This window comes from Malaclemys terrapin, chromosome 2 (genome assembly GCF_027887155.1).
Source record: "Malaclemys terrapin pileata isolate rMalTer1 chromosome 2, rMalTer1.hap1, whole genome shotgun sequence".
NCBI classification, from domain to species: Eukaryota; Metazoa; Chordata; order Testudines; family Emydidae; genus Malaclemys; species Malaclemys terrapin.
In genome coordinates, this window is record NC_071506.1 from 103,658,208 (window position 1) to 103,684,917 (window position 26,710).

The following is a 26,710-nucleotide window of genomic DNA, read 5'->3' on the forward strand; positions in this document are numbered from 1 at the left end:
TTCAAAGAGATATGTTCTAATTCAAACAGCAGTTAATTCAGAGAAGTCGTATGGCCTGTGTTATACCAGAAATCAGACTAGATCATCACAACGGTCTCTTCTGGCCTTGTCTATAAAAAATAATGGCTCTATCTCTAGTAATTCATGGTAGCAGCTGCTTAAATCACGATGGTAATCACAAGGCCATTATTTTAAAATGCAGTATGTTGCAAATTGATGGAGCTATAGTAACAAATTCTGTGTATCCTTGGTGAAGTGGAAATCCTGATTTTTTTCAGTGTCATACAGTATTCATTTTACAGCCTGGCTGGTTTGCAAGGGAGAGAACCTTAATGCTATTGCTGGTCTCTTGGAATAGCAAGGGTTTTGAGCACTGAGATAGGAAGACACTGACTTTAGAGCAGCGTAACTAGCAATCTCCGGTTTTTAGACATTCCGAACATTTTAAAAGAAATAATCTTGCCATATTTAAAACAAAAATTCCCATTTAGGCCTCAATCCTACAGACAATGGGAAATGCTCATTTAATTCCTATTCTTGTGTTTAGTGACAATCAAACTGGGGTTAGAAAATGTAAGCCAATATTGCTCTTACCTACTTCCTAAAACTTTAAAACTGCCGTCACATTACTGATTTAAGGGTTTTTTTTTTTCCTTTTTACATTTCAATCCTGCAGCACCAATTGTATTGCATTTCCGTGCTTCTGCTGAGCTGTCCAATAAAGATGAAGCCAGCATCACTTTCATTTGAACTAAATTAATTCATTGTTAATCCAGAACTAAGGTACCGTACATATGCACAGTTGTTTTGTTTTACAGAGTGAAGAATTCCTGAAGACATAGCAAAGAGTAATATGCTGGTGTTATTTTCAATATTTTATTTTTAGTCTAAAATTCCCTTTAAAATAAAAAAAAATAGTGATGTCATTTTCAGATTGTTTCCCTGTCAGCTGTAGTCAGAAATTATCCAGAGAACCAAGCCTATTTCAACTCATTGAAAATTCCTAGATTCAAGTTTTTCTAATTTGTTTAGATCAGCACAAAAAATAAAAAACAAAAAACAAAAACAAAAAAAACAATTCAAAGTAGAAAAGCTCAGGCATCAGATTCCCTGTGTGTGCTGCCAAAAATGCATCTGCTCACCATGACTCATCCTGTTCTGTCAGTGTACCTCATTCATAATTGCAGCCCATTCTTTAACACCAATCTGGTAGTTGGTGATTAAAATGGACCTTTTACAACTGCTCTTTAAAGTACATGCCTCAAGTGATATAAATACAGACGGAAAATCCCTCAACTCACAATAACCTTTCCAGGGGTCAAACTAACTATTTTACCAGAGCCAAAAGTCTCCGGACCAATGTAAAACAGCGGTTAAGCCACTGAAGTCAGAAATGTTGATGCTGATGTAAGGAAGATACAGACGCCCTCTGTCTGTAAATGGAAGATAGATGGTGTGAACAGCTGCACTGTACCAAAAAAAAAAAAAAAATCCACACACATCCCGCAAAACAAATCTTATCTCCCACTGAGAAATGCGGCTTATTTTATATTTTCAGAACAAGCTGGTAAGACAACTCTGGGGGAGAGGGAGCAAGCAAGATATCAGAGGACACACATGCCTCAGATTTTTTTTTGTAAAGAAGAACAGCTATATGTACTGCACATATTATGTTAGATATCAGATAGCTCTCAGACGTAAGCTCTCAAACTGGCTTATAGCTATGTTATATACCTCATTATAATACACTTCTGACTGTAAGACTAATATCAAAATTTGCAATTCTTGGCTCCCATGGCTTGAGAGACAATGAATACAGACTGTTTTACTTCAGTGAGTTATGATTATTTTACAGGGTAATCCCAGTAATCCCAGTAGTATTGCTACAGAAGAGGCAAAAATAAGCATTTTCTTTTAGTTCTCATTTCCCCACAGTTTCAGACATCACCGAGTTGTAACCTGATCTAATACAATACCTTAACTCTCCCACAGAGCCTTTATGGAACAGATTTTCCAAGTTAGACATGACTGGAAAAAGGCTAATGTAGTTCCCATCATTAAAAAATGGAAGGAGGAGGATCTGGGGAACTATAGGCCAGTCAGCCTCACCTCAGTCCCTGGAAAAATCCATGGAGCAGGTCCTCAAGGAATCAATTCTGAAGCACTTAGAGGAGAGGAAAGTGATCAGAAACAGTCAGCATGGATTCACCAAGGGCAAATCATGCTTGACTAACCTAATTGCCTTCCATGATGAGATAACTGGCTCTGTGGACGAGGGGAAAGTGGATGTGTTATTCCATGACTTTAGCAAAGCTTTTGATACGGTCTCCCATGGTATTCTTGCCAGCAAGTTAAAGAAGTATGGGCTGGATGAATGGACTATAAGGTGGATAGAAAGCTGGCTAGATCGTCGGGCTCAGCTGGTAGTGATCAACGGCTCCATGTCTAGTTAGCAGCCGGTTTCAAGCAGAGTGCCCCAAGGGTCGGTCCTGGGGCCGGTTTTGTTCAATATCTTCATTAATGATCTGGATCATAGCGTGGACTGCACCCTCAGCAAGTTTACAGATGACACTAAACTGGGAAGAGTGCTAGATACACTGGGGGGTAGGGATAGCATACAGAGGGACCTAGACAAATTAGAGGATTGGGCCAAAAGAAATCTGATGAGGTTCAACAAGGACAAGTGCAGAGTCCTGCACTTAGGACAGAAGAATCCCATGAACTGCTACAAACTAGGGACCGAATGGCTAGGCAGCAGTTCTGCAGAAAAGGACCTAGGGGTTATGAGTCGACAGTGTGCCCTTGTTGCCAAGAAGGCTAACGGCATTTTGGGCTGTATAAGTAAGGGCATTGTCAGCAGATCTAGGGACGTGATCATTCCCCTCTATTCGACCTCAGATGAAGCCTCATCTGGAGTTCTGTGTCCAGTTTTGGGCCCCACACTACAAAAAAGATATGGATAAATTGGAAAGAGTCCAGTGGAGGGCAACAAAAATGATTAGGGGGCTGGAGCACATGACTTATGAGGAGAGGCTGAGGAAACTGAGATTGTTTAGTCTGTAGAAGAGAAGAATGAGGGGGGATTTGATAGCTGCTTTCAACTACCTGAAAGGGGGTTCCAAAGAGGATGGATCTAGACTGTTCTCAGTGATACCAGATGACAGAACAAAGAGTAATGGTCTCAAGTTGCAGTGGGGGAGGTTTAGGTTGGATATTAGGAAAAACTTTTTCACTAGGCAGTTGGTGAAGCATTGGAATAGGTTACCTAGGGAGGTGGTGGAATCTCCTTCCTTAGAGGTTTTTAAGGTCCGACTTGACAAAGCCCTGGCTGGGATGATTTAGTTGGGGATTGGTCCTGCTTTGAGCAGGGGGTTGGACTAGATGACCCCTTGAGGTCCCTTCCGACCCTGATATTCTATTTGTAGCTATTTGTGTGAGCCTACCTTACGCATACAAAATGCAAAATTTATATTTGTATGTGCACATACATATATGATTCAGACATTTGCACATGTGCAAGACCTGTAGGTACCCAACTGGTTACGTTAGAGTGCACAAAGCTGAATTACATGCCCACAAATTAGCTTTGCACAATTATTTGCCATGCCTAATTGGAGATCCCCATCTACATCTGTTTACAAAGTCCATGCAATTCTTTATGGCTTCAAATCAGCCGGGCAATTAAGCACAATGTGGCAGGAAGTCAATGCATTATAGAATTCCAGATCTTTGAAAGCAGCAGAAGCCCTGAGAGGCACCCTCCCCACTTCTGATCTCACCTTTCTACAAGTTCCTGGTTCATCAGCATTTCAGCTGGGCAGAGTCCGTGCTCCTGTAAAAACCTTCCGACACGTGGCAATGCTTGGACCTCTGCTCAGAGAAGAACCATTCTGCTGTTAAACAGAGCCTCTGACTCCGTGCCATATACTCACACCAAAGTCTTATCTTCATTGTTAAAATAAGGTGTTGTTTCTACCCTGGATTTACTAACGTGTGTGAGCTATCCCCAGTGAAGACCAGAAAAACTCTCCAGAGTCAATCCCTAGAGTGGGTATAGGGCTGTTTATCTCATGGTAAAACTAAAGTGTCCGGTCTTCACCTCAGGATAGCTCATGTGCCTTAGTTACCCAAAAGTAACTAGTAGTGAAGACAAAGCCTGAAAAGTCCATATCCACCAGTCATGTTTTCCCCACCTTGTTGCAGGTTGCTGTGTAGAGAGACCACTGTTCCATTGGGGTTGACCAATAGTTGAGAGTCATTCCAAGTCAATGACCCCCGTCTGAAGTCTTGATGGCTCTCAGCAACGGTCTTTCAACAAAGCGTCAAACAGCTTTCCTTGGACAGGGCAGCGGTCTGGGATGCAGTACCAAGCAGCGAGCATGCTGCAGCTCCACTCCTCTCCCACCCTCGTGCCAGCAAACAGCTGTTCGGTGGCAGGGAGAGGAGGAGGAGGAGCGGGAACGCAAAACGCTGGGGGAAGAGGCGGGGGAGGAGCTTGGCTGCTGGTGGAGCCTGCCCTGCTGCAGCAGGAGCCCCAGGAGTCAGCAGCACCAAGCTTATGCCCCCACAAGAGAGAGCGGGGGGCAGAGCAGAGCAGCCAGGCCGGGGCCCCTTTGGAGCGTGGGCCCGGCGCCATGATAAATCCGGTGCTGGTGTTGTACTGTGTGTGGAAATATCAGCACTGTGACTTCACAAGTCTAGTCTTGACCCCAGGCAGGGGCAGAGGCAGGGCCTTGGGGACGGGGGTGAAATCAAGGCATACCCCCTCCTCCAGCCCCCTGCTGTGAGCTGCTCAGGGCAGGGGGCTGGGAGAACCCCCACGACCCCAGCCCACACCCCGAGCCCTCTGCCCTGTCTCCTGCACCCACACCCCACCCCTGACTCCTGCACCCGCTCACACACACCCAGCTCCCAGTCCTGACTCCTGCACCCCCAACACATCCCCATCCTGAGCACCAAACGGGAGCTCCTGCACCCCCCCCACACACACATTCCCACCTGCACCCCTTGCACCAAATGGGAGCTGCCCCAGGTAAGCGCTCCACACCCCAACCTCCTGCCCCAACCCTGAGCCCCCTCCCTCACCCTAGCTCCTGGCCAGACCCTGCACCCCAACCCCCTCAAAGACCCTGCACCCCAAGCCTCAGTTTGGTGCAGAGAGAGATAAAGAGAATGGTCTAGAACCAGGAAGAAGGTAGGTACCCGCTCTATGGTGGAAGAGGGGGGTCCCATTTATCCCCTCCCCAGCCCTACTGCGCTTGCAGCTTACCCCCGGCCCCTCCCTTGCTCCAGGGACCAACCCTAGCTCCTGCCCCTCTGTGCTTTTGCCCCTGGCCCCTGCCTTGCTCCAGCTGGGGACCAATCCCACCCCCACGCCCCACTGTCAGGGTGGATAAAAATGATAAACATAAATTTAAAAAAAAAAATCGGATTTTTTTTTTATTTAAATGGGTTTTTTCCCCTCAAAAATCCATATCTAAAGATGGTTTTAATTAAGATACATTATATCTCATCATGGAATAGGGATTATAAATTCTAATTCTATAGTATGAGATAATATATTCATGTAATGTTTAAGAAAAGTTTTGTAAATGAGTTTTAATAGTTCATGGATTAGGGACCCAATTTTATGGGGTTCCACAGGTTTCTGTATAGATTTAGGTTAATCTGTCTATCTACCCAATGTGACTCAGTGCTCAGTCTAGAAGATACCATCAGAGATGCTTAGTTTTGCAGTTCTCAAACTGTGGATTTATCTCTCCAGAGGCAACATGCTTATTAACAGCAAAAATGTTTTTAAATAAAATAAATAAATAAATAAATAAATAAATAAATAGAGGCGAGAAATAAAAGACCTCAACTCTATTGTCCCGCTGCAAATTTGTGTACACAGAGTCAATCCCTTACTTCTCTCTAAAAGTGAAAAGTTTCAAGAAGTTCAATGAATAGAAGATCATTGGGGGTGGAATAGAGCTGGACAAGGAGAAGAAGTCTGTAGATATATGTGAGAAGCGAGGGACATATGCTTTTTTGTTAAAATATTATGTTTGCTGTTAAAGAAAAAAATCTAGAATACTTAATGTTGTTGTTTTAGTTAAAAAACAAACAAACACAATTTAAAATGTCTGTCTGGTGATGTTCTCCTCCTAATACAGCCTGGCAAGAAAATCCTCCAAATATTAATGATTAACCTGTTGAATTGGAGATATTTATGAAGTCATTGGGAGGTGAACTATCTGCTTCAATTACCTTTGGTAAATGAAATAACCAAGTGATCATCCACTTTCTGATATAGCTGTAAAACTAATCTGAAAAGTTTTCAAAATAAATCACTTTAAAAATGTATAGTGTGTACCTTCTAAAAATGAAACCTACATCTATCTCTGAGTTGTGAAGAATATGTATTAAGGTTATAACAACCAACAAGAATGCACTTTTATGTAGAATACTATGATTAAATCGAGTCTTCCTGACTAGTGATTTAAATCATGATTTAAATCAAATCCACCCTGCCCACTGTGCTCTTGCCCTTGGCCCCTTCATTCTCCGGGGGGGGGCTCACAAATACGTTTGGCGCCGGGCCCACAAAAAGTTAATCCGGCCATTCTCAGAGTTCATAATCTGATACAGATTATTGGTCAGAGAGCCATTCTGTCACAGGGCCTATATGGATTTTCTGCTCTGAATAAGCGCAAGAAACTATGCCCAGAGTACTATACTACATCATCAAACCCAACAACAACAAAGCCAGAATCTCTGCTTGCTGGAAGAGAAACATTCTGCAAGGATACATTTGTACATCAGGTTTCTGAAGTGTTCAGAACTTCATATGTTATACTTGTGTATTAAGAACAATCTTTTGTCCTCTTAGATGTCACACTTTCGCAGATAGTATGATTAACCCTGTATTCCAGGGCTCCAAAGTTTTGGGATTACTTTTTTTGCTTTCTTCAGTGTGATGTAAAAGAATAAATGAATTCTAGTATAATCATTAATCATGCATTTAATTCACCTCAGTAACAATTAAATTATTCTTTTATAATAGGAAAAAATAGGTGACTTGACAGGATCCCAAACTGAACAGAGATTAAATTAAGTAATCATTTCCTTGATAGATATTAACTTCTGCCTTTTTTATGAGCTGTGGTACCTTTTTCAAGATTAGTGCAATAATTAATGGGATTATAAATGTACTGTCTGGATTTTCAATTCTGCAAAAAATCTAAATGTTGGAACAGAGCCTCATGTTCCCATAAAGTACTAATTTTAAAGACAAATTTGGTGAGTCATTTAAGAGCTATCATGGAATTTTCTATTCTTCACGTCAGCATTTGTCCTAAATATTTATTTAATAATGGAAATTTTTTACCCTTGAGCCATCATGCCAAGACACACTGCCCTGGCTTACTATAATGAAAGGCTATGATTCAGCATCCATCTCCCCTGACTTAAATTTCTCTGCCTCCTCCCATGCCCAAGTTTTCTCTTTGGTCTCTGCTCCCTCGAGCCTGCAGTACAGTAACCCTCTGGTAGGCACACAGTTGATATTACTATAAACAAAGAAAAAGGAGTGGACATAAAAAATAAAATGTATGCCAAATAAAAGAACCGCTTGCATGGAGTCAGATGAGCTCTTACTACAAGTTGTTTGTGGCAAATGGTGGGGAGCAGAATATCTTTTGTATTGAATTAAATAAATTGTACCAAATGTATACATATGTATGCATGTTGATTATACATCACCTTAGATTTATTTGCCAAACTCAGAATCCATGGAAATCCCTTATTAGATTCTCAGAACTCTGAAACATATTTCAACTTGAATCTACATAAGTTTTCAGGCATTGCATCATTCTCAGCCAATCAGAGCACAAGATTATTGTATAGTCACTGACCCATAACTGTACATTTTGACTGGTTGCTGGAGCGATCTGATAGGCATAGTGACAGTATTTTAATCTATATACATTCAAGTCCCTGCACTCTGACTCAGGAATATCATCAGCAATAATACACCTATAATCTGATTGCACAGCTGGTTCTCAATAATTCTTCAGTGCTTATACAAATTTCCCTGATCTGACTACTGCCCACAACAAACATGGCTACATCAGCTTCTTACCACCCCCCACCCTGCCAACCCTCTCAATACCAGATGTTGCATTCGTTTTTCGTTGAGTTTGAGGCCAGTAGCCAACTGAAATGCACAGATAAGATTATTAAGAGCACACAGTATAGCAACTTGAGACTCTCTCTAATTTTTCACTAACAACCATACCTTCCTTTAACACCTTTCTTCATCTTTGGTCTCGGAGTTCACTTACTGGAATGCAGTTAATGCCCTCAAGTGACATTTAACTATGACTGTTATTACTACCATAGCTGCTAGGAGCCAGAGTCATGGACCAGGACCCCATAGTGTAGAGACACTGTACCAACACAGAGCAAAAAGATGGTCCCTGCCCTAAAGGGCTTCCAATGTAGTGTTCATTTCTTGTATTCCTGTTGCAGAAGCAACCCATTATCAGAAAAGGGAACTCCTGACCCAGCAGACCCAGGAAGTGGCTTCTGTATTTGGCCAAAGTAAAAATTCATCTATCCCCTCGCTGATTTTCCCGCATCAGATATTGTTAGTTTTAATTTAGAAAATGAATAATTTGTTAAAGTAGAAATATGCTTAACACATCAGATGCTATTCCTTACCTGGCCCTAATTTAGAAAGACATGCACCTGTTGCCATATTTCAGCAATTAATGAATCTAATAAGATTTTTGTACTCAGACAGTATATTCTAATCTCATGTAAAAAGTGGTAAGCAGTCAAAATTCCAACAGGCATTCACTATAATCATACAAAATCGGGCCCCAAGCCTGTAAACACCTAAGCATAGGCATAACTTTTCTCATGTGAGTAGTCCTGCTGAAGTCAGCTGGGACTGCTCACCTGGGTATGGCTATATAAATGCTTATATAAAGGACTGGGGTCTTTGTCATGTCCATAACCGTGTGTCAGGTGGGGTAGGGAAGTTCATAGGAAACAAATTTGGAACAGTTCCCTCAACATAAATAATTTCATAATATGTTGTGTATTATGTACAAATCACATTTATTTAGTAGTAATAGTGCAGTAGTGTCAAAAGACACCAACTGAGTTCGGGATCCCATATTGTTAGGCATCGTACATACACATTCTAAAATAATTACATAAACTGCAATATATTCTGAGAAAATGTTTAACGGAGAATTAAGCTTCCTTGAAGACATAAACAGCACAAAAATTTAGGAGGCTACTTCCTAATTGTGCATTTCAATGAAATATCATTAGTTCTATTAAAAACAAGTATTCTGTATTATCAGTTACTGGTACCATCCATAAATCTCATGCAAAAACATGTCAGCCACTCCTTTTAGGAAAAAAGGAACAAAATGACATAAAAGCCATAGAACATGCTGACACATCAGCCCAATACCACCAAAACCATTTTAAAGTTAGTGTGAAATACTATTTCATTACTATTTTCTTCAGTGAATGCAACCCTCTTTCCCCAGCTAGAAGCTGTACATTTTAAAATAAGGTATCTGCAGTTCTATGCTTCACAGAGAAACAATTGTGCTCAAATAGAAAGCACTTCTTTGATTTTGCTAATTCCAGTCCCCAGAGAGTACCGTATATACTTGTTCATAAGCCAAATATTTTTGGTAAAAAAGTGATGCATCAAAGCACGGGGGTTGGCTTATAAATGGGTCTACACCAAAATGTGATGATTTTAAACTCTATGGAATCATTGAATTGAATATCTAATACATTGTCGTTTTGTTTATCTGTAGGCACGGAGCCCCTCAGCTCCCTGTGGCCGCGGTTCGCCGTTCCCAGCCAATAGGAGTTGCGGGAAGTGGCGTGCGGCTCCAGGCCTGCAGACGCTCCAAGTAAACAAAACGTCCCCACCCGGCAGCAACTTACACTGATGGGCCGGGAGCCAAAGTTTTCCAACCCCTGAAATATAGGGTCAGCTTATGAAAGGGTCATACAGTTTTTGCTATTTTTACCTATCCATTTTGGGGTGTCAGCTTATAAATGAATGGGCTAATAAATGAGTATATACGGTAATTAAGAAAAAAATGTAAGGTTACCTGGTCGCAGCTATCATAATACAACACTATTACACATGGAAGGGAAAAGCCAAATGAGCGCATGATTGAGGTCTGGCACTTAAAAATCCCTTTTCTCTTGGATACCACAGATACAGAATTTCTCTTGGCAATAAGTATGCACAAAATGCAAAAATATTTAGATGAAAACTCCTGACTCCCCGCAATGCCAAGGGTACTACCAATCATAAGATGCCTTGAGCATCAAAGTAAACAAATATCAAAACATTTCCTCGAAAACATCCCAAACTGGAGAAGCACTTTCAGCAGGTACCAAAAATACCTCTAATCCAAGCCAAACAAGCAAAGGGAATATGGCCAACAGACCCAGGAAGTGGTTTCTGTATCTGGCCAAAGCAAAAGTTTTTTTGATGATCATCTTGTAAAGAAAAAAGTAATTGGAAGACAGCTTGATAAAGGGTCAAGAATGATAGTGCTTGGCAGATGGAAATTGCTGTTGTATTGGTTCAGTGGATTAGTGAAATAACACAATGCAGTGGTCACTTTTAAAAACCTTTCAGTTGGTTTTGCAACTAGGTAACATTATCTTGAGATGTACAGTGTGCATGGTAATATAATCTAGTCTAACATTCAGAATGGTGGATATGAGATCAAAGTTTTCTTTCATTCAGTTCACAAAAAGTCACTCAATGATGTGTGTACAATTTTAAGTTGCTAGTTTGTAATTTTTAATAGTATTTTATTTATTTTCACATGAGTAGAAGTCATGTATAAGAATGAACAGCCAATGGGGGGGGGGGGGGGGAGTTCACAGAAGATGCCATTACATAGTAAAAATAGTTAATTAACAAAAATGTGTGAACTGGACTGCCAGAAATTATTACACATAAATTCAAACTATTTTCCCTATCTTTGGTGGTTTTGATATATGTCAGTTTCCCCCACACACACACTTCCAATAAACAGCACTTCCCAAATTTGGTTAAAATAAGATATTGACATTGGTGTCATGTCTCATCTAGTGATTTGCAAGAGATTGTGAAGATATAACTTATAATTGGGAGATTAATTCTTCAAGTTAGAAATATTGTTGATTTATTTTTTAATGCAAGTCTCACTAATGGGCTCAATCAGTGCATTGGTAAGTCTTTTAAGTTTCAGAAAGGGGTCTTAGGTCACTTATTACTGAATCTTTACATGACAAGTGGTGCCAGATCCTCGTTTCCTATAAATACTGCCCCAAAAGCCACAGAACAGGCAGTGATGAAACAAGCCAATGAGCCTGCAGTGACCAGACAGAATATGTCCTAGATAACCTGCAATTACAGACTGATCCAAAGACCTGTGCAGCCAATGGCAAGACTTCAGCGGGCTTTGGATTAGGTCATTGGTATCACAGTGGTAGATGCTGTGTAAAATTAAAAAAAAATAAAGAAGTAAGATGGGTCTTTTCCTAGAACTTTAAAGAGTTTGAAATGGTGACTGTTAGATGATGACTTTGTACAACAGCCAGGTAATGGAAGGAAGATGAGGGCTGGGAGTGAGGCCATATTTTGTGAAAGGTGACTGACAAGGGGAGATTTCTCTTGCTTTCAGGAAGATCCATTTGTCAGCATTTGGGGTGACATTAAGAACAGAAGAAGTCAGACCTGTAGCCCGTCCTTAATCTACATCCAATGTGAACAACAATAGCAGAATGTTTAAAAGTTTATTTTACAAACTGCCTCCATCAGTGCTCATTAAAAGTGTGGATCAGATCCTCAGTGGATGTAAATCAGCATAGCATGGTTGACTTCCATGGCAACTTACATCAGCCAAGGATCTAGCCCTATGACTGCTCCATCACACAGTAAAAACTCAAGGACACTAGAAAATTTTTCCAGAAATATTCAGGGATTTTCTCCCCCCCCCCCCCCCCCACCACCACCTCAAACACAAACACACACCAATTTAAGTAAATTAATAGCTTACCTCATTCCGTCTGTCGATCTGTTCTGATAGTTACGGTAAAGCTGCGGAACACCTAACATGGCCTCAGTGAACACAGCCAGGAAGCCCAGTGTTTCCACAAAGAGAAATGAGTCGAGAGAGAGGTAAGTGATGTATCCTGTCACCCCCGTGAAAGTCAGAACACACTGCACATAGTCTGTAAACTTGCTCCAGTGCCAAAAATAGTTCAAGTCAAAATCTGAAATAGAATATTAAAAAAATAAATACATAAATAAGAATTTTCCCAACTCACATCATTAATCTCTCTCAGAATCTTTAACAGGTGGAACTAACAACTGGAAAGCATAAGAGTCATTATCATCCTTCATGTAAGGGATTAATTAAAGGTGGGAGGAAGGAAAAGGAGGGAAAACCCCCAAAGTCTAATGTTAAAAAAGGAAAAGATGATCAGGGGTGTGGCTGCTCAGGAGACAAAGAGGAGACAAGGATTTCCCACCCTCAACGTGCTTCCAAAATTGGCTTTTACTGAAATCCTTGCCCCTTGGGGAGTAAACAAGAAGTATAGAAAACCCGTCTGGCGATTACTAGCTGTAGAACATTAACATAGATTTATACAACACCACACAATACAAAGGCTCTGCCCCAAAGCACTTACAATCTAAGAGCTTTCCAATTCAAGGGCATGGTCCTTAACTTCGAGGCACTCACACTCCTGGGACATCTAAAAAGTTGACTGAAGCTCTGGGACAAAGACTGTGGTAGACAACTCCTCTCCTCAGCACAATGGAACTATCTACAGCAAAGGTAAAAAGCTCATCTGGGCAGGAGATAGCTTTCTCGAGGGCCAGCCCAAGCCTGCAAAATGAACTCCCACAGGAACCACCACAAACCTCACTAACCTTTCATTCCAAGTGTAAGATGCATTCCTTGGACCACCAAGCCTTTTCTAATAAAAACACAACTCAGTGGAGATATATATAGATATAAAGCTATAAAGATATATATATTTGAGTCAATGCCAAAACAAAACACTGCAACTACACTATAAACACAACCTTTGCCCCGGGGGAGCACATTAGAGAAAGAATGAACAGCACAAGACAGATGTTATTCATATAACTTAAAGCACTACTGAAAGGCACTCGGATACCTCAGTGATAGGTTGGTATAAAACAACAGACAAATACAATCAAGGACAATGGCTTTATTGCAAAACAATAATAATGGAACCACCAAAATGAAAGCTCTAAACTAATAACTCACTTGCAGCTGCTATTATAGCTTCTTCCACTCTACTACTATATAAAAAAAAAGAGGGTTAAAATACACTTGCTCCCCTTACTCATCAAAAGAGTAGACCATATAATGGCTGAGCTACATGAAGCAGCCAAAACGCTCCAGGAAGCAACAAACCAGTTGTAGCCTTTGTTCACTTTCTCCCCCAGTGAAAGAATTTGAACCAAAAAAACCCCCCTCCATTAACAAGGCCAATCAACACCTTGTCTGACCCTGCAACCCACTCAGGCGATCTGGATGCTCTTTAAAAAACACTTTCTGTAAATTCAGGTTAAACACATCAGCCTCTGCATCCAGCAAGTTAACTTCACCCAGCCACAACAAAATGAAACAGGAAAGCAGGTTGGATTCCAGCCCCAGCTGTAGCATAACCATGTTTGGCTAGAAAATACAATAGAGTGCTATGACCAAGAACTGAATTTAACAGCCTATTGAAGAGCCATTCTCAAAGCAAAATCCTTGAAAAGCGGAATTACAGATAGGGTGACCAGACGTCCCGATTTTATCGGGACTGTCCCGATATTTGGTTGTTTGTCCCGCGTCCCGACCGATGTTCGGTCAGGACACAGGACAAACAAGCAATTTTACCCTCTGCTCCGGCGCACAGGCGTAGCCCAGAGGGGCTCTTGACCCCCCCCTTCGCCCCGCGCTCTCCTTCCCCCACTGGATCCCTCCCCAAATCCCCGCCCTGGCCCCACCTATTCCCCAAGCACGCCGCATTCCTCCTCCCTCCCAGGCTTGCGCTGATCAGTTGTATGGCGGCGCAAGCCTGGAGGGAAGGGGTGGCCCCCAGCACTCACCCTGTGAACTGCTCCAGTCCAGCTTCTCCAGGAAGGTGAGCACAGCCCAGCAGAGATCCCGCAGCGGCTCCCTCCACCCAAGCTCTCGGTAGAAGGCGAGGCAGGCCTAGGCCTCCTGCGCTGCGCTCATGGCTCATGGAGCGGCCCGGCCCGGCCCAGGCAGGGAGGGCGGCCGGGAAGCGAGCCAGGCTGCCCTGGGGATCTAGCGCAGCATGTGGGCTTGGCAGCTCCGGGCTACGCTCAGCTGTTGCGGCCACCATACAGTCGGGTGGAGACGGGGTGTGCCGCCTGGCGGCTTTTTTTTTCTGCCACCCCTTCCCCCCCATCCCAATATTTCATCTTTGTCATCTGGTCACCCTAACTACAAATGGCCTTTAAACTCAACCCAACAATCTCCTCTCACTAGGTTTTTTTTAAGTTATGAATTTGAACAACTGTAATGCAGACTTCAGATCCCTTACAATGAATTGCCAGCTTTGATGTTCAGCCCTTAGAAATCATAGAAATTTTGATTTAATTCAGACTCACTCTCTCTCTCTCTCTCTGCTAAAGCCTGTAGGACAGAACATCCAACTGGTGCCTGGAAAGTTTCCATTTACTTTCCAATAAATACCTCTCCAACTCAATATGTAATATTCAAAAGGTGTCCACGTAAATACCTGAACTCTATCAGTAAGCAGCAGCTGGAGCTCAGAACACTATCTTTCCCTTGGACTACCAGACCCAAAGGGACCCTGACAGCTCTTGAAATTCATCATCTAGTCACACTGCTCTGAATCTTGGACTCCGCATCTATTTCTTTCCTTATTGGTTATACTGCCCTTTTTTGGTGCAGCTTCCTTGGGCTTCTCTCTGATTACTGCCCACCCTCCTTTGCGAGCCCTCACCTCCAGACACTGTGGGGGGGGTTCCCCCCTCTTTATTCCCCCACTTTCCTCCTACTCCCACAGTCCTTTCCTACAGTTCCACCCCCACGGTGAACCTGAATGCCTATCTAACTTTTATACACCTCTACCCCGATATAACACACCCCGATATAACACGAATTCGGATACAACGCGGTAAACAGTGCTCCAGGGGGCGAGCTGCACGCTCTGGTGGATCAAAGCAAATTCAATATAACGTGGTTTCACCTATAACGCGGTAAGATTTTTTGGCTCCCCGAGGACAGCGTTATATCGGGGTAGAGGTGTAACTAAATAGCTAAAAGCATGTAACTAACATAAAAAATTAAGAAAACACAACTTACAAACCAATCAGAATGCATACACCACTAACGCTTCCACTCAATTCATAAAAGCATCCCTAAGCCATGATAACCCTTCAGCCTGCGCTTAACTTTAAGCATATGCCTAATTCCCATTGAAGTTAATGTAACTGATGCACACGCTTGACAGCTGTTGTGAACAGAAATGAATACACTCGAGTGCTTTCCTGAATCAGGGCCTAAGCAACAACACAACCTTGTAATAATGATTTACTTAACGTCTGTCCTCCAGGGGTGCTGGAACAATTTATATAGTGGGGGTGCTGAGAGCCATTGAACCAAACTGTAAATCCTGTATATAATGGAAGCCACTTCAAGCCAGGGGGTGCTGCAGCACGACCAGCACCCCTAGTTCCAGCACCCCTAGTTCCAGCACCTATGCGGTCATCTGAGAATATTGTGAAGTAATTTTCCTACCTTGCATACTATATAAATCAAAATGTATAGATGAAGAAACTGTGGTACAAGTAGTTAAGTGACTTTATCCAAGGTGTCAGAGTAAGTTTGCAGCAGAATAGGCATGGAATCCAGGTCTTCTGACTCCTAGTCTCTTGCTCAAACCATCACTAGGCTATACAGGGCCTAAGTTTCACAACTGTAGGTTCTGAGTAATTTCTAATTTCAGCTACAACTAGCCTGATAACATTTTACTGAACAGAGGGTGGGAGAGAGGGAAGACAAGAACAATTATAACCTTGATAACTACTTTACCGGGGGGGGGAGGGGGGGGGGATCTGAATTCTGTTAAAAACAATCCAATCAGTAATTGCTCTATTTAACAGACATATATTGTACCAAAAGAGACTTTTGCATTTGGAAAATACATCATAAACTTCTGCATCACCATTACAATGGCAGTGCTTTTTCCAGAAACAAGTAGAAACTGATTGGACTTTTTAAAAAAATGTTAAGATAATGTCATGTTTGCTTTGTTTTTTTTCATATGGATGCTAGTTTTGCTGGCCCTTACTTGGATTGTTAAACTCGTGTTTTGTCTTATAATAGGTTTCAGATGTTTTGCAAGGCAACTTGTTCTAGCCAAAGCTATCTGACCTAGTAATTGGTTTCAGATGCTCACGAAAGGTCATAAATAAAACAGATCAATGTAAGGCTGGAAATAAAGTTGTGAAGTATTCCTTCTGAGCGTCACCCTTCTCCAGGCAGCGCCAACTATGTTAGATGATATCATATAGTAGCAGTTATACCTTTCATAGCAAAATAATAGATTACTGTTGAGCTAACTGACATGCTACAGTGTATGAGAGGATGAGGACTTCAACTGGTCTCCTACCACATCCTTAACAATCTATCCCACCTTGTATTTAGCTTGAGCATTCTAGATACCTTCTCCAGACCAGAAGAAGAGCTTTGGGAGGCTCGAAAGCTTGTCCCGTCCAGCAGCAGAAGTTGATCATCTAAAATATATTACCTCACTCACTCAGTCTCTCTCAAAGACTAATTGACCTTCAAGTGACCTACAAAAGGATTTTTTTTTTTTTAATTAAGTTGCTGTCTTTTTAAACCCCTCCTTTGATTATGTCTGAAGAGGGCCTCAAAAGACTTAACCCATCTTTTTTTTTTTCTGCTTTTTTTAAAATTAGAGCTATCATGAATGTGAGCTCACGTGATGACTTAACTGAAGAGACAAGATAATTAAACCAAAGCCTCAATTTATACCTATCTCATAGAACTGAAAGGGACGCTGAAAGGTCATCAAGTCCAGCCCCCTGCCTTCAGTAGCAGGACCAAGTACTGATTTTGCCCCAGATCCCTAGGTGGCCCCCTCAAGGATTGAACTCACAACCCTGGGTTTAGCATGCCAATGCTCAAACCACTGAGCTATCTGTCCCCTTCCCCTAATTGCTTATCTTTCAGTCTCTAATGTCATCATTTCACTGTTCTCTAGTTGCCACAGTCTTCCACAGTAAAGAAATAATGAATATTGAAGCTATAGAACACGAAAGAAAACCAAAAACCAAAAACAGGCTTTTGCCCCTTATTTGCCAGTCACCTGTAAAACAACTAATGCAACACTTTCTACAGTTGTCTTAACACTCCATGTTAAACCAGGTGTTTATTACATTCTTTGAAATAGGACTGTACTGCTTGTGAAAGATGCAGGCTTGACAGCCACAGAGACAGACGTCATCTTTGTCCACAAAAAAGGTACAACAAGGTACAATATGAACTACCCCTATTGCAATACCAATATGCCTCAAACGTAACCTGGACAGATCACCTCTACCCATTAAGTCTTTAGCTCCTATGTCAAGGCTGCTAGCAAAGATGGTTTGCATCATGTGGACCTGTGACCAAACTCATTTGATGTAGGCCACTGAATAATCAGATGGTAACTTTCTGTCACTACTGACCTGCACTGGATTTGAACTGACAATGTAAAAACAAAAGGTTCTGTAACGTATTACTATCTCCCAATGCTATTTAATCCAATAAACTGATTACATTTCTAACATGTTAATCCATTGATGGAAGAGAGATTTAGGTTGGAAAATCCTATTAATACTACCTTGAGTTTGCTGCATAAAAGTCCTTTATGCAATGATGAAAGTATTTTGTGGGTGGAGATAGAGGAGAACAGGTTGCCATGCCTACTCTGGGATTCACATCAAATGTGTGTCATCTGTAACACTCAAAGAAGGGATGGAATAACCAGATTTAGTATTATTAGAGCCAACACGAAGTTGGAAAATTCAAGGTTAAGTTTAAATGTGAAGTGTCAGAGTGACCCCAGGAAAAAACTACACAACATCTGCTTCCACTAGGATCTTTGCATCAAACTTCTTACAGAGCTCTTAAAACAAAACAAAAAAAACCCAAGTCATACTTTGGTCATAAAAAGTTTTCCAGCAACTTAGTCGTTACATTAATTCCTTCTGAGAAGCGGTGAAAAGGAAGACTAAATGTAAAAAGAAAGCAAAAATCAAAAGCCACTGGAAATTTGACTTCATGTAGTTGTGAGGCTAAAGTGCACTTGTCACTCCTTTGCCCCATTTCATAACGGGGCATATGCCTCAAGGCTATGCCATTATTGAGTCTTTCCAGAAGGCTCAAGAAGATAACGAAAAGCTTAGGGAAGAGGAGGAGGAGGAGGAGGAAGAACAGTAAATCAGAAGGCAGCTACTGCTGCAGCAACTTTTCTGGCTGGCTGGTTCCAAGTCAGCTAACCCTTTCACAGGATTTTAGTACACCTCTACCCCGATATAACGTGACCCAATATAACACGAATTCGGATATAACGCGGTAAAGCAGTGCTCGGGGGGGGGGGGGGGGGGGGAGGCTGTCAAAGCAAGTTTGATATAACGCGGTTTCACCTATAACGCGGTAAGATTTTTTGGCTCCCGAGGACAGCATTATAGCGAGGTAGAGGTGTAGTTGGTCAGAGAGAGACGGACACAGAGAGAAGGGTGCTGAACTGGTCTTTAACTTTGGAAGATGGGAACATAGTGCAAAAGGATAATTAGGAGTTGGCCCACATGAAGCCTGGGTAATTTTACTCTTGCATTGATATAAACAGTCAGGGCCGGATTATGACATTCTGAGGCCCTAAGATACGTCAACTGTAAGAGGTTCCCATATCATAAAAACATGAATTTATTATTTTCATAGAAAGGACAATGAATATTTAAAGCCTAAAGCTTTATATTTGCATATATACAAAGGTGAAGTCGTAAAAATAGAATAATAATTCATTTTCAGCAGCCCTCTCTGTAATGATGACATGACAAATAAATTTTAGACAAATTCTTTGAACTAATTGTGTGTGTAAGTAAAACAGAAGTAAACGATACAATATAAAAATACGAAATAAAAAAATTATAGTACATAATACAATTTACTAGAAGAGTTCTCAGGAAATTTCTCTTCTCTGTTGGGGCATCTAAATTGTGGAATTCCTTGTCTGAATATGCAATGAGACGCTTAGAGGATATAACATGGCAATAGAGGATACAAGACGCAATAGAGGATATAGGATGCGGATAACCCACAAGCTTAAAGCTCAACTATTAGTTATATTGATATGAATTACACCCAGGTAATAAGCGAACTATCAGAAAATTGTATGTGGGTTGTAGTTGTACAATAAATTGCTTTCTTTTGTTTTTATGGTAGGTTATGCTAAATTACCTAATATTGGTACTAAAATTAGTAGCAGAAAGTAAAGTAAAAAAATTAATTTTATATTATAAATCTTAATAGTTATATCTATATAACAAATAATATTTTTAGATCGATAGATAGATAGAGGCTGTCAATTAATTGCAGTTAACTTGTGATTAACTCAAAAAAATTAATCGAGCAGAACCCGTCATCAGCATGGATGCCTGTCCTCTGGAATGGTGGCTGAAGCATCAAGGGACATATGAATCTTTAGCACATCTGGCACGTAAATACCTTGCGACTCCGGCTACAACAGTGCAACGCAAACGCCTGTTCTCACTTTCAGGTGACATTGTAAACAAGAAGCAAGCAGCATTATCATCTGCAAACGTAAACAAACTTGTTTGTCTGAGCGATTGGCTGATCGGACTTGTAGGCTCTAAAGTTTTACATTGTTTTATTTTTGAATGCAGGTTTTTTTTGTACATAATTCTACATTTGTAAGTTCAACTTTCATGATAAAGAGATTGCACTACAGTACTTGCATTAGGTGAACCGAAAAATACTATTTCTTTTGTTTTTTTACAGTGCAAATATTTGCAATAAAAAATAAATAATAGAATGGAAGGGACCTCGAGAGGTCATCTAGTCCAGTCCCCTGCACTCAAGGCAGGATTAAGTATTATCTAGACCATCCCTGATAGGTGTTTGTCCAACCTGCTCTTAAAAATCCCCAATGATGGAGATTCCACAACCTTCCTAGGCAATTTATTCCAGTGCTTAATCACTCTGACAGTTAGGAAGTTTTTTCTAATGTCCAACCTAAACCACCCTTGCTGCAATTTAAGCCCATTTCTTCTTGTCCTATCCTCAGAGGTTAAGAAGAACAATTTTTCTACCTCCTCCTTGTACTTGAAAACGGTTATGTCCCCTCTCAGTCTTCTCTTCTCCAGACTAAACAAACCCAATTTTTTCCAATCTTCCCTCATAGGTCATGTTTTCTAGACCTTTAATCATTTTTGTTGCTCTTCTCTGGACTTTCTCCAATTTGTCCACATCGTTCCTGAAATGTGGCGCCCAGAAATTGACACAGTACTCCAGTTGAGGCCTAATTAGCACAGAGTAGAGCAGAAGAATTACTTCTCGTGTCTTGCTTACAATACTCCTGCTAATACATCCCAGAATGATGTTTGCTTTTTTTGCAACAGCGTTACACTGTTGACTCATATTTAGCTTGTGATCCAAAAGATCCCCAGATCTCTTTCCGCAGTACTCCTTCCTAGGGAGTCATTTCTCATTTTGTGTGTGTGCAACTGATTACTCCACTTAGGAAGGAACACTTTGCATTTGTCCTTATTGAATTTCATCCTATTTACTTCAGACCATTTCTCCAGTTTGTCCAGATCATTTTGAATTTTAATCCTATCCTCCAAAGCACTTGCAGCCCCGCCCCTCCCCCCCCCCCCCCCCCCAGCTTGGTATCGTCCGCAAACTTTGTAAGTGTACTCTCTATGCCATTATCTAAATCATCATTGATGAAGATATTGAACAGAACCTGTCATAACTATAAAGGGAAGGGTAACAACCCTCCTGTATACAATACTATAAAATCCCTCCTGGCCAGAGGCACAAAAATTCTTTTACCTGTAAAGGATTAAGCTGCGCAGGTAACCTGGCTGACACCTGACCCAAAGGACTAATAAGGGGACAAGATACTTTCAAATCTTGGTGGGGGGGGGGGGGGGGAGGCTTTTGTTTGTGCTCTTTTGTTTTGGGGGTGTTTGCTCTTGGGACTAAGAGGGACCGGACATAAATCCATGTTCTCCAAATCTTTCTGAACAAGTCTCTCATATTTCAAACTTGTGAGTAACAGCCAGGCAAGGCGTATTAGTTTATCTTTGTTTTCTCAACTTGTGAATGTTCCCTTTGCTAGAGGGATGTTTATCCCTGTTTTGTTGTAACTTTGAAACTAAGGCTAGAGGGGGTTCCTCTGGGCTCTTTGAATCTGATTACCCTGTAAAGTTATTTTCCATCCTGATTTTACAGATGTGATTTTTACCTTTTCTTTTTAATAAAATCCTTCTTTTAAGAACCTGACTGATTTTTCCATTGCCCAAAGACCAAGGGGGTTGGGTATTTGATCACTTTGTAACCAATTGGTTAGGATATTATTCTCAAGCCTTCCCAGGAAAGCAGGTGTAAGGGCTTGTGGGGGGAAGAGGAACTCCAAGTGGTCCTTTCCCTGTTTCTTGTTAAATCACTTGGTGGTGGCAGTGTACCAGGTTTTAACCTAAGCTGGTAGAAATAAGCTTAGGGGGCTTTTATACAGGTCCCCACATCTGTACCCTAGAGTTCAGAATGGGGAAGGAACCCTGACAGAACCGGACCAGAACCAATACCTGCGGGACCCCACTTGTTATGCCTTTATGCATAACTGTGAACCACTGATAACTACTCTCTGGGAACGATTTCTCCAACCAGTTATGCACCCACCTTATAGTAGCTCCATCTAGGTTGTATTTCCCTAGTTTGTTTATGAGGTCATGAGAGACCATATGAAAAGCCTTACTAAAGTCAAGATATACCACATCTTCCGCTTCCCCCCAGCCACAAGGCTTGCTACCCTGTCAAAGAAAGCTATCAGGTTGGTTTGACACGATTTGTTCTTGACAAATCTATGTTGACTTATTTATAGGGTGACCAGATAGCAACTGTGAAAAAATGGGACAGGGGGTGGGGGGTAATAGGTGCCTATATAAGAAAAAGTCCCCAAAAAAAGGGCTGTCCCTTTAAAAACGGGACATCTGGTCACCCTAGTTATTTATCATCACCTTATTATCGTCTAAGTGTTTGCAAATTGATTGTTTAATTATTTGCTCTATTATCTTTCCAGGTACAGAAGTTAAGCTGACTGGTCTATAATTCCCCAGGTTGTCCTTATTTCCCTTTTTATAGATGGGCACTCTATTTGCCCTTTTCCAGTCTTCTGGAATGTCTTCCGTCTTCCATGACTTTTCAAAGATAATTGCTAATGGCTCAGATATTTCCTCAGTCAGCTCCTTGAGTATTTTAGGATGCATTTCATCAGACCCTGGTGATTTGAAGACATCTAGTCTAAGTAATTTTTGACTTGTTCTTTCTCTATTTTAGGCTCTGATCCTACCACATTTTCACTGGAATTCACTATTAGACATCCAATCACCACCAACATTCTCGGTGAAAACCGAAACAAAGAAGTCAATTAAGCACCTCTGCCATTTCCACATTTTCTGTTATTGTCTAAAGTGAGCACTGTACACTTTGTATTCTGTGTTGTAATTGAAATCAATATATTTGAAAATGTAGAAAACATGCAAACATATTTACATAAATGGCATTCTATTATTAACAGCACGATTAATTTTTTTAAATGCCCGATTAATCGTGATTATTTTTTTAATCACTTGACAGCGCTTATTTTATATATACATACTTACATACACCAAAAAACTTATTTTACCAGAATATTTCTGTGAAAGTTAGTGCTATTTTGTCTATGTTCTCACAGGAAAACAAGAGAGGATATATAATTTTTTTACACCATGAATAAGGTAAATTATCCTTCTTTTCATATGAATAGAGGAAAAAAAATTTTGATAAACTTTGAATTTCCCTAGCAAAATTAATCCAGATTATATATAAAATATAATTACAAATGTTTAGTCCGGTTTAATTTTTATTATTTTTGCTGATATTTACTGTGAAGGATCCCAAAACTTACAGAGGAAAGCCAACACAAATTTATCCTCCTCAAGATCCACTCAACGCAAGTCCATAAGACGATCACCAGCAAACTCAATCATGAAGCATGGATAACTCATGAAGCAGAAAGCAGCATGTGCACTAAAATACACAATTGTATGTGTCTACAGCTCAAAAGAAGAAAGAACACACTAACATAAGAGTATGAGCTTGGCAGGATTGCTTCACGACACTGCCGTCTCTGACCTCACATTTTCCCTGATTTTATAGGCAGCGAGATTATTTATTTATTTAAATAAGTTATGAAGGCACGGTCAGAATTTTACCAATAGCAGCTGGCCAACAAAACGCTGCCTTAGGAAACTGATAGCAGACTTACGCGTAGAAATACTAATTTTACAAGTGCAATGATAATTTTTTTTCCTCAGCCCTGGCCTCCCATCTGTCACTAATGAACAATTAGTGAAGGGTAAGAGTAGGGTAAGAGTATTTGTGTAGCCAGATGTGTATATTTTTGTCAGATTTGAACAAAAATGTCTATATTTAGAGAGAATCTTCTTTCCCCCATATCTCCTTTATCAACTGATTTTGATAAAATTGGAGTCAGTTTTTTCTTTTTTAGAAGCCCCTCATATTGCGAGGCCCTAAACTGTAGCTTAGTTAGCTTATGCCTTAATCCTGCACTGTAAACAGTACTCTATTCATCCATGTCCTCTGAGTGCAGCGACAGACACTAAACTAAACTTCTTGCCTTTGGGACTGCGTTCTCCGACACACCCAAGTTGCACCACAGTCCTATACTACATGTAGCCCCTGGGATAAGAGTCATGATATACAGTGTCCTCTATGTATCAGCTATTTATGCTTTAAAATTCTTATGATAAACTTTACCCATCTCACTGTCTGCTTAAAAAAGCCCTTCCTATTGATTCAATCTATGTGCTATAAACCCCACGCAAGCGCATGAACTATAATTGTCAAAATGGGCTTTGATTTTTCAAATCAGAGAACTGGCGACCAGCTGTCTCAGATGACAGGTTTCATGGATTTCTTACCAGAAATAAAGTTAGTTTATTTCACACAACTCATTTGAAGGCATATTTCCTTGGAGGACAGCATGTGTAGCTTTCTGCTTTTACCTTCATTTCCTTTTTTGTTAGGAGAAAAAAAGGACTAAATTTCATTTTCTTGCAATGACGGACACTGAGAGCTCCTCTTCAGATGTATGGTGGGATGGCATTATGCAAATATGGGGAATTTCTGTAATTCTTATGGGGATTTTTTTATGAAAAGTCTGATTCAATTTCCCCACTCACTTTTGAAGGGTTACCTCCTGGGATTGAAGGGGTTCATTTCTTTGCTGGGACAGAGGACTGGGTAGAAGTCACACAGACAGTAGGCACATCAACTGGTATGGACAAATTATCAAGAGAACTGTCAACATATGAATGGAGTCCTCTTTGAGAGAAAGTGAAGGACCAACAAAAAGACATTAATTTTCAATGACTGCCAGCCCAGGGAGGCAGAACATATGAAACAGCATAACCACAATTTGAAACAAAGAAGACTGGCGGCGTGAGGAAACTGGATTAAGTAAACTGCTGCCCCAGTGCAAGGGGGGGGATGGAACCCCGGGCGGCTTGGAGTGAGAAGCAGGTAATGCTGCCAGCATGGACATGCATGTAAGCTTTGCTTGTCCATTCTAACCTAAGGACCCAACATAATGTAACCCAATTGACTGATAAATGCTGGCTGTTTTGAAAAGGTTTTGTGGCAACACAGGCACATCTGCAACAGGAGGTTCGTGTTCTTTTGGACCCAGCTGAAGAAGTGATGGTGAGAAACAAGAGGTGCTGAAGCCAATGACCCAGCCTCGGGGTAGTAGAGCTGGGGATCTCAAATTGTAAAAGTGGAAATCTGGTGACTACCCCTAAAGGAGCACACTCCCAGGAGGGACTGTATAAAGGTCAGAGGCATTGCATACTCTGTGGATGTGTGGCAGATGCAGAGACATACAAACCATTTAACAATGTGGAGGCTGGAAGGCACACAGGAATCACATATCATAGGAGACTAATGTTTCAGAAAGCTCAGAATGCTGCCTTTGCCAGCAAGCAAATGCTTCAGAGGAAGCTGCAAAACAACCAAACAAAAAGCCCACACCTTTCCCCTGCCCCCCCCCCCCCCCCCCTCCCCTTGACTGGGCAGTTGTGTAATGGCCTGTCCATAGGGAATATTTTGTCCTAACCAGTCAGCGGTTAGCTTATGAGATTGTATAAGTTTATAAACACACACACAAAAACTGAATGCAACTGGGGAGTATCTACTCTGTTTTTGAAACCTATGAAATTCTAGGCCTCAATAATATCACATGGCAACAAGTTCCACAGGCCAATTATGGGTTGTGTAAAAACCAAACACACACACTACTTTTTGGATCATTTTTTAAAAGTTCAAATTTTCAAGTGAAACCTTTCGTTTTCACTGAGCACCCCACTGTTCTTGCATTATGAGATGTGTGCTCCTACCCTTGCTTACTTCTCTAGATCATTCAGTTATTTTGTACACCTCTTATATCCCTTCTTATTTGTAGCACATTGACTTGTCAACAGGTTCACAACTTAGTATTAAATATTTACATCACATTAGCACCCACAGACCCCAGTCCAGATCAGGCCCTGTTGTGCAGTGCAGGGGTGCTGGAGCAATTTGTACAGTGGGGGTGCAGAGAGCCATTGAACCAAACTGTAAAACCCATATGTGGTGGAAACCACTTCAAGCCAGGGGTGCAGCAGCACCCCTAGTTCCAGCACCTACGGTGCAGAGACAGTACAAATAGATATAGACATAGTCCATGCCCTATAATCCAAGATGTTCAGCTGCCTGCCCCGACCCCTCTCAGTCTATCCACTGTATGTTGGCTGATTTCTTACAGGAATTATGATAGAAGAGGATCTTGAGCAGGAGTGGCAGAAGGTTCCTAAAAGTGAGGGGGCCCACTGGCACCCAAACCATGGCTCGACCCCGCCACACACCTCCCTTTCCCCCTCACCCTTATGGCTGTTAAAAAAAGGGAGGGTATAGCCCACCCACTTTTAAAAGTGAAGGAGCCATGGCCTCCTGCCCCTCCCAGTTCCAGCGCCCCGGATCTTGAGAAGGGATTTGAAGGAGGAGAGAGTAGCAGTCTTACAGGTCAATTTAGGGAAGCCGTTCCATGTGTGAGAGCTAAAATGGAAGGAACCACAAAGGGGCTTGTGGGAGGAGCAGACGTGCAGGCCGTCAAGACTAGCATCACTGGTGGAGCAGCAGGGATGCAGCAAGATTTATCAGTGACACCTCAGCCTTACCTAAGGGTTTTGCACGACTCCCATCACCGTAGGATCTAATAGAGGGCCCTCACTTAGCAGAGTTCGGTTCATGCAGTGACT

General features: G+C 41.4%; 1 protein-coding gene across 3 annotated transcripts in view; it reads right to left on the reverse strand.

Moving 5' to 3' along the window:
- The window catches only part of SLC66A2 (solute carrier family 66 member 2), a 97,037-nt gene that overhangs the window by 24,428 nt on the left and 45,899 nt on the right, over nucleotides 1-26,710 (reverse strand). For 2 of the 3 annotated variants that reach the window (XM_054020056.1, XM_054020057.1), the window contains one exon: nucleotides 12,081-12,297. The exons of the other annotated variant lie outside the window; for it this stretch is intronic. In XM_054020056.1, the coding sequence (XP_053876031.1) occupies nucleotides 12,081-12,297 (217 nt within the window). The remainder of the gene's footprint in view (nucleotides 1-12,080; nucleotides 12,298-26,710) is intronic. 3 annotated transcript variants of the gene reach the window in all.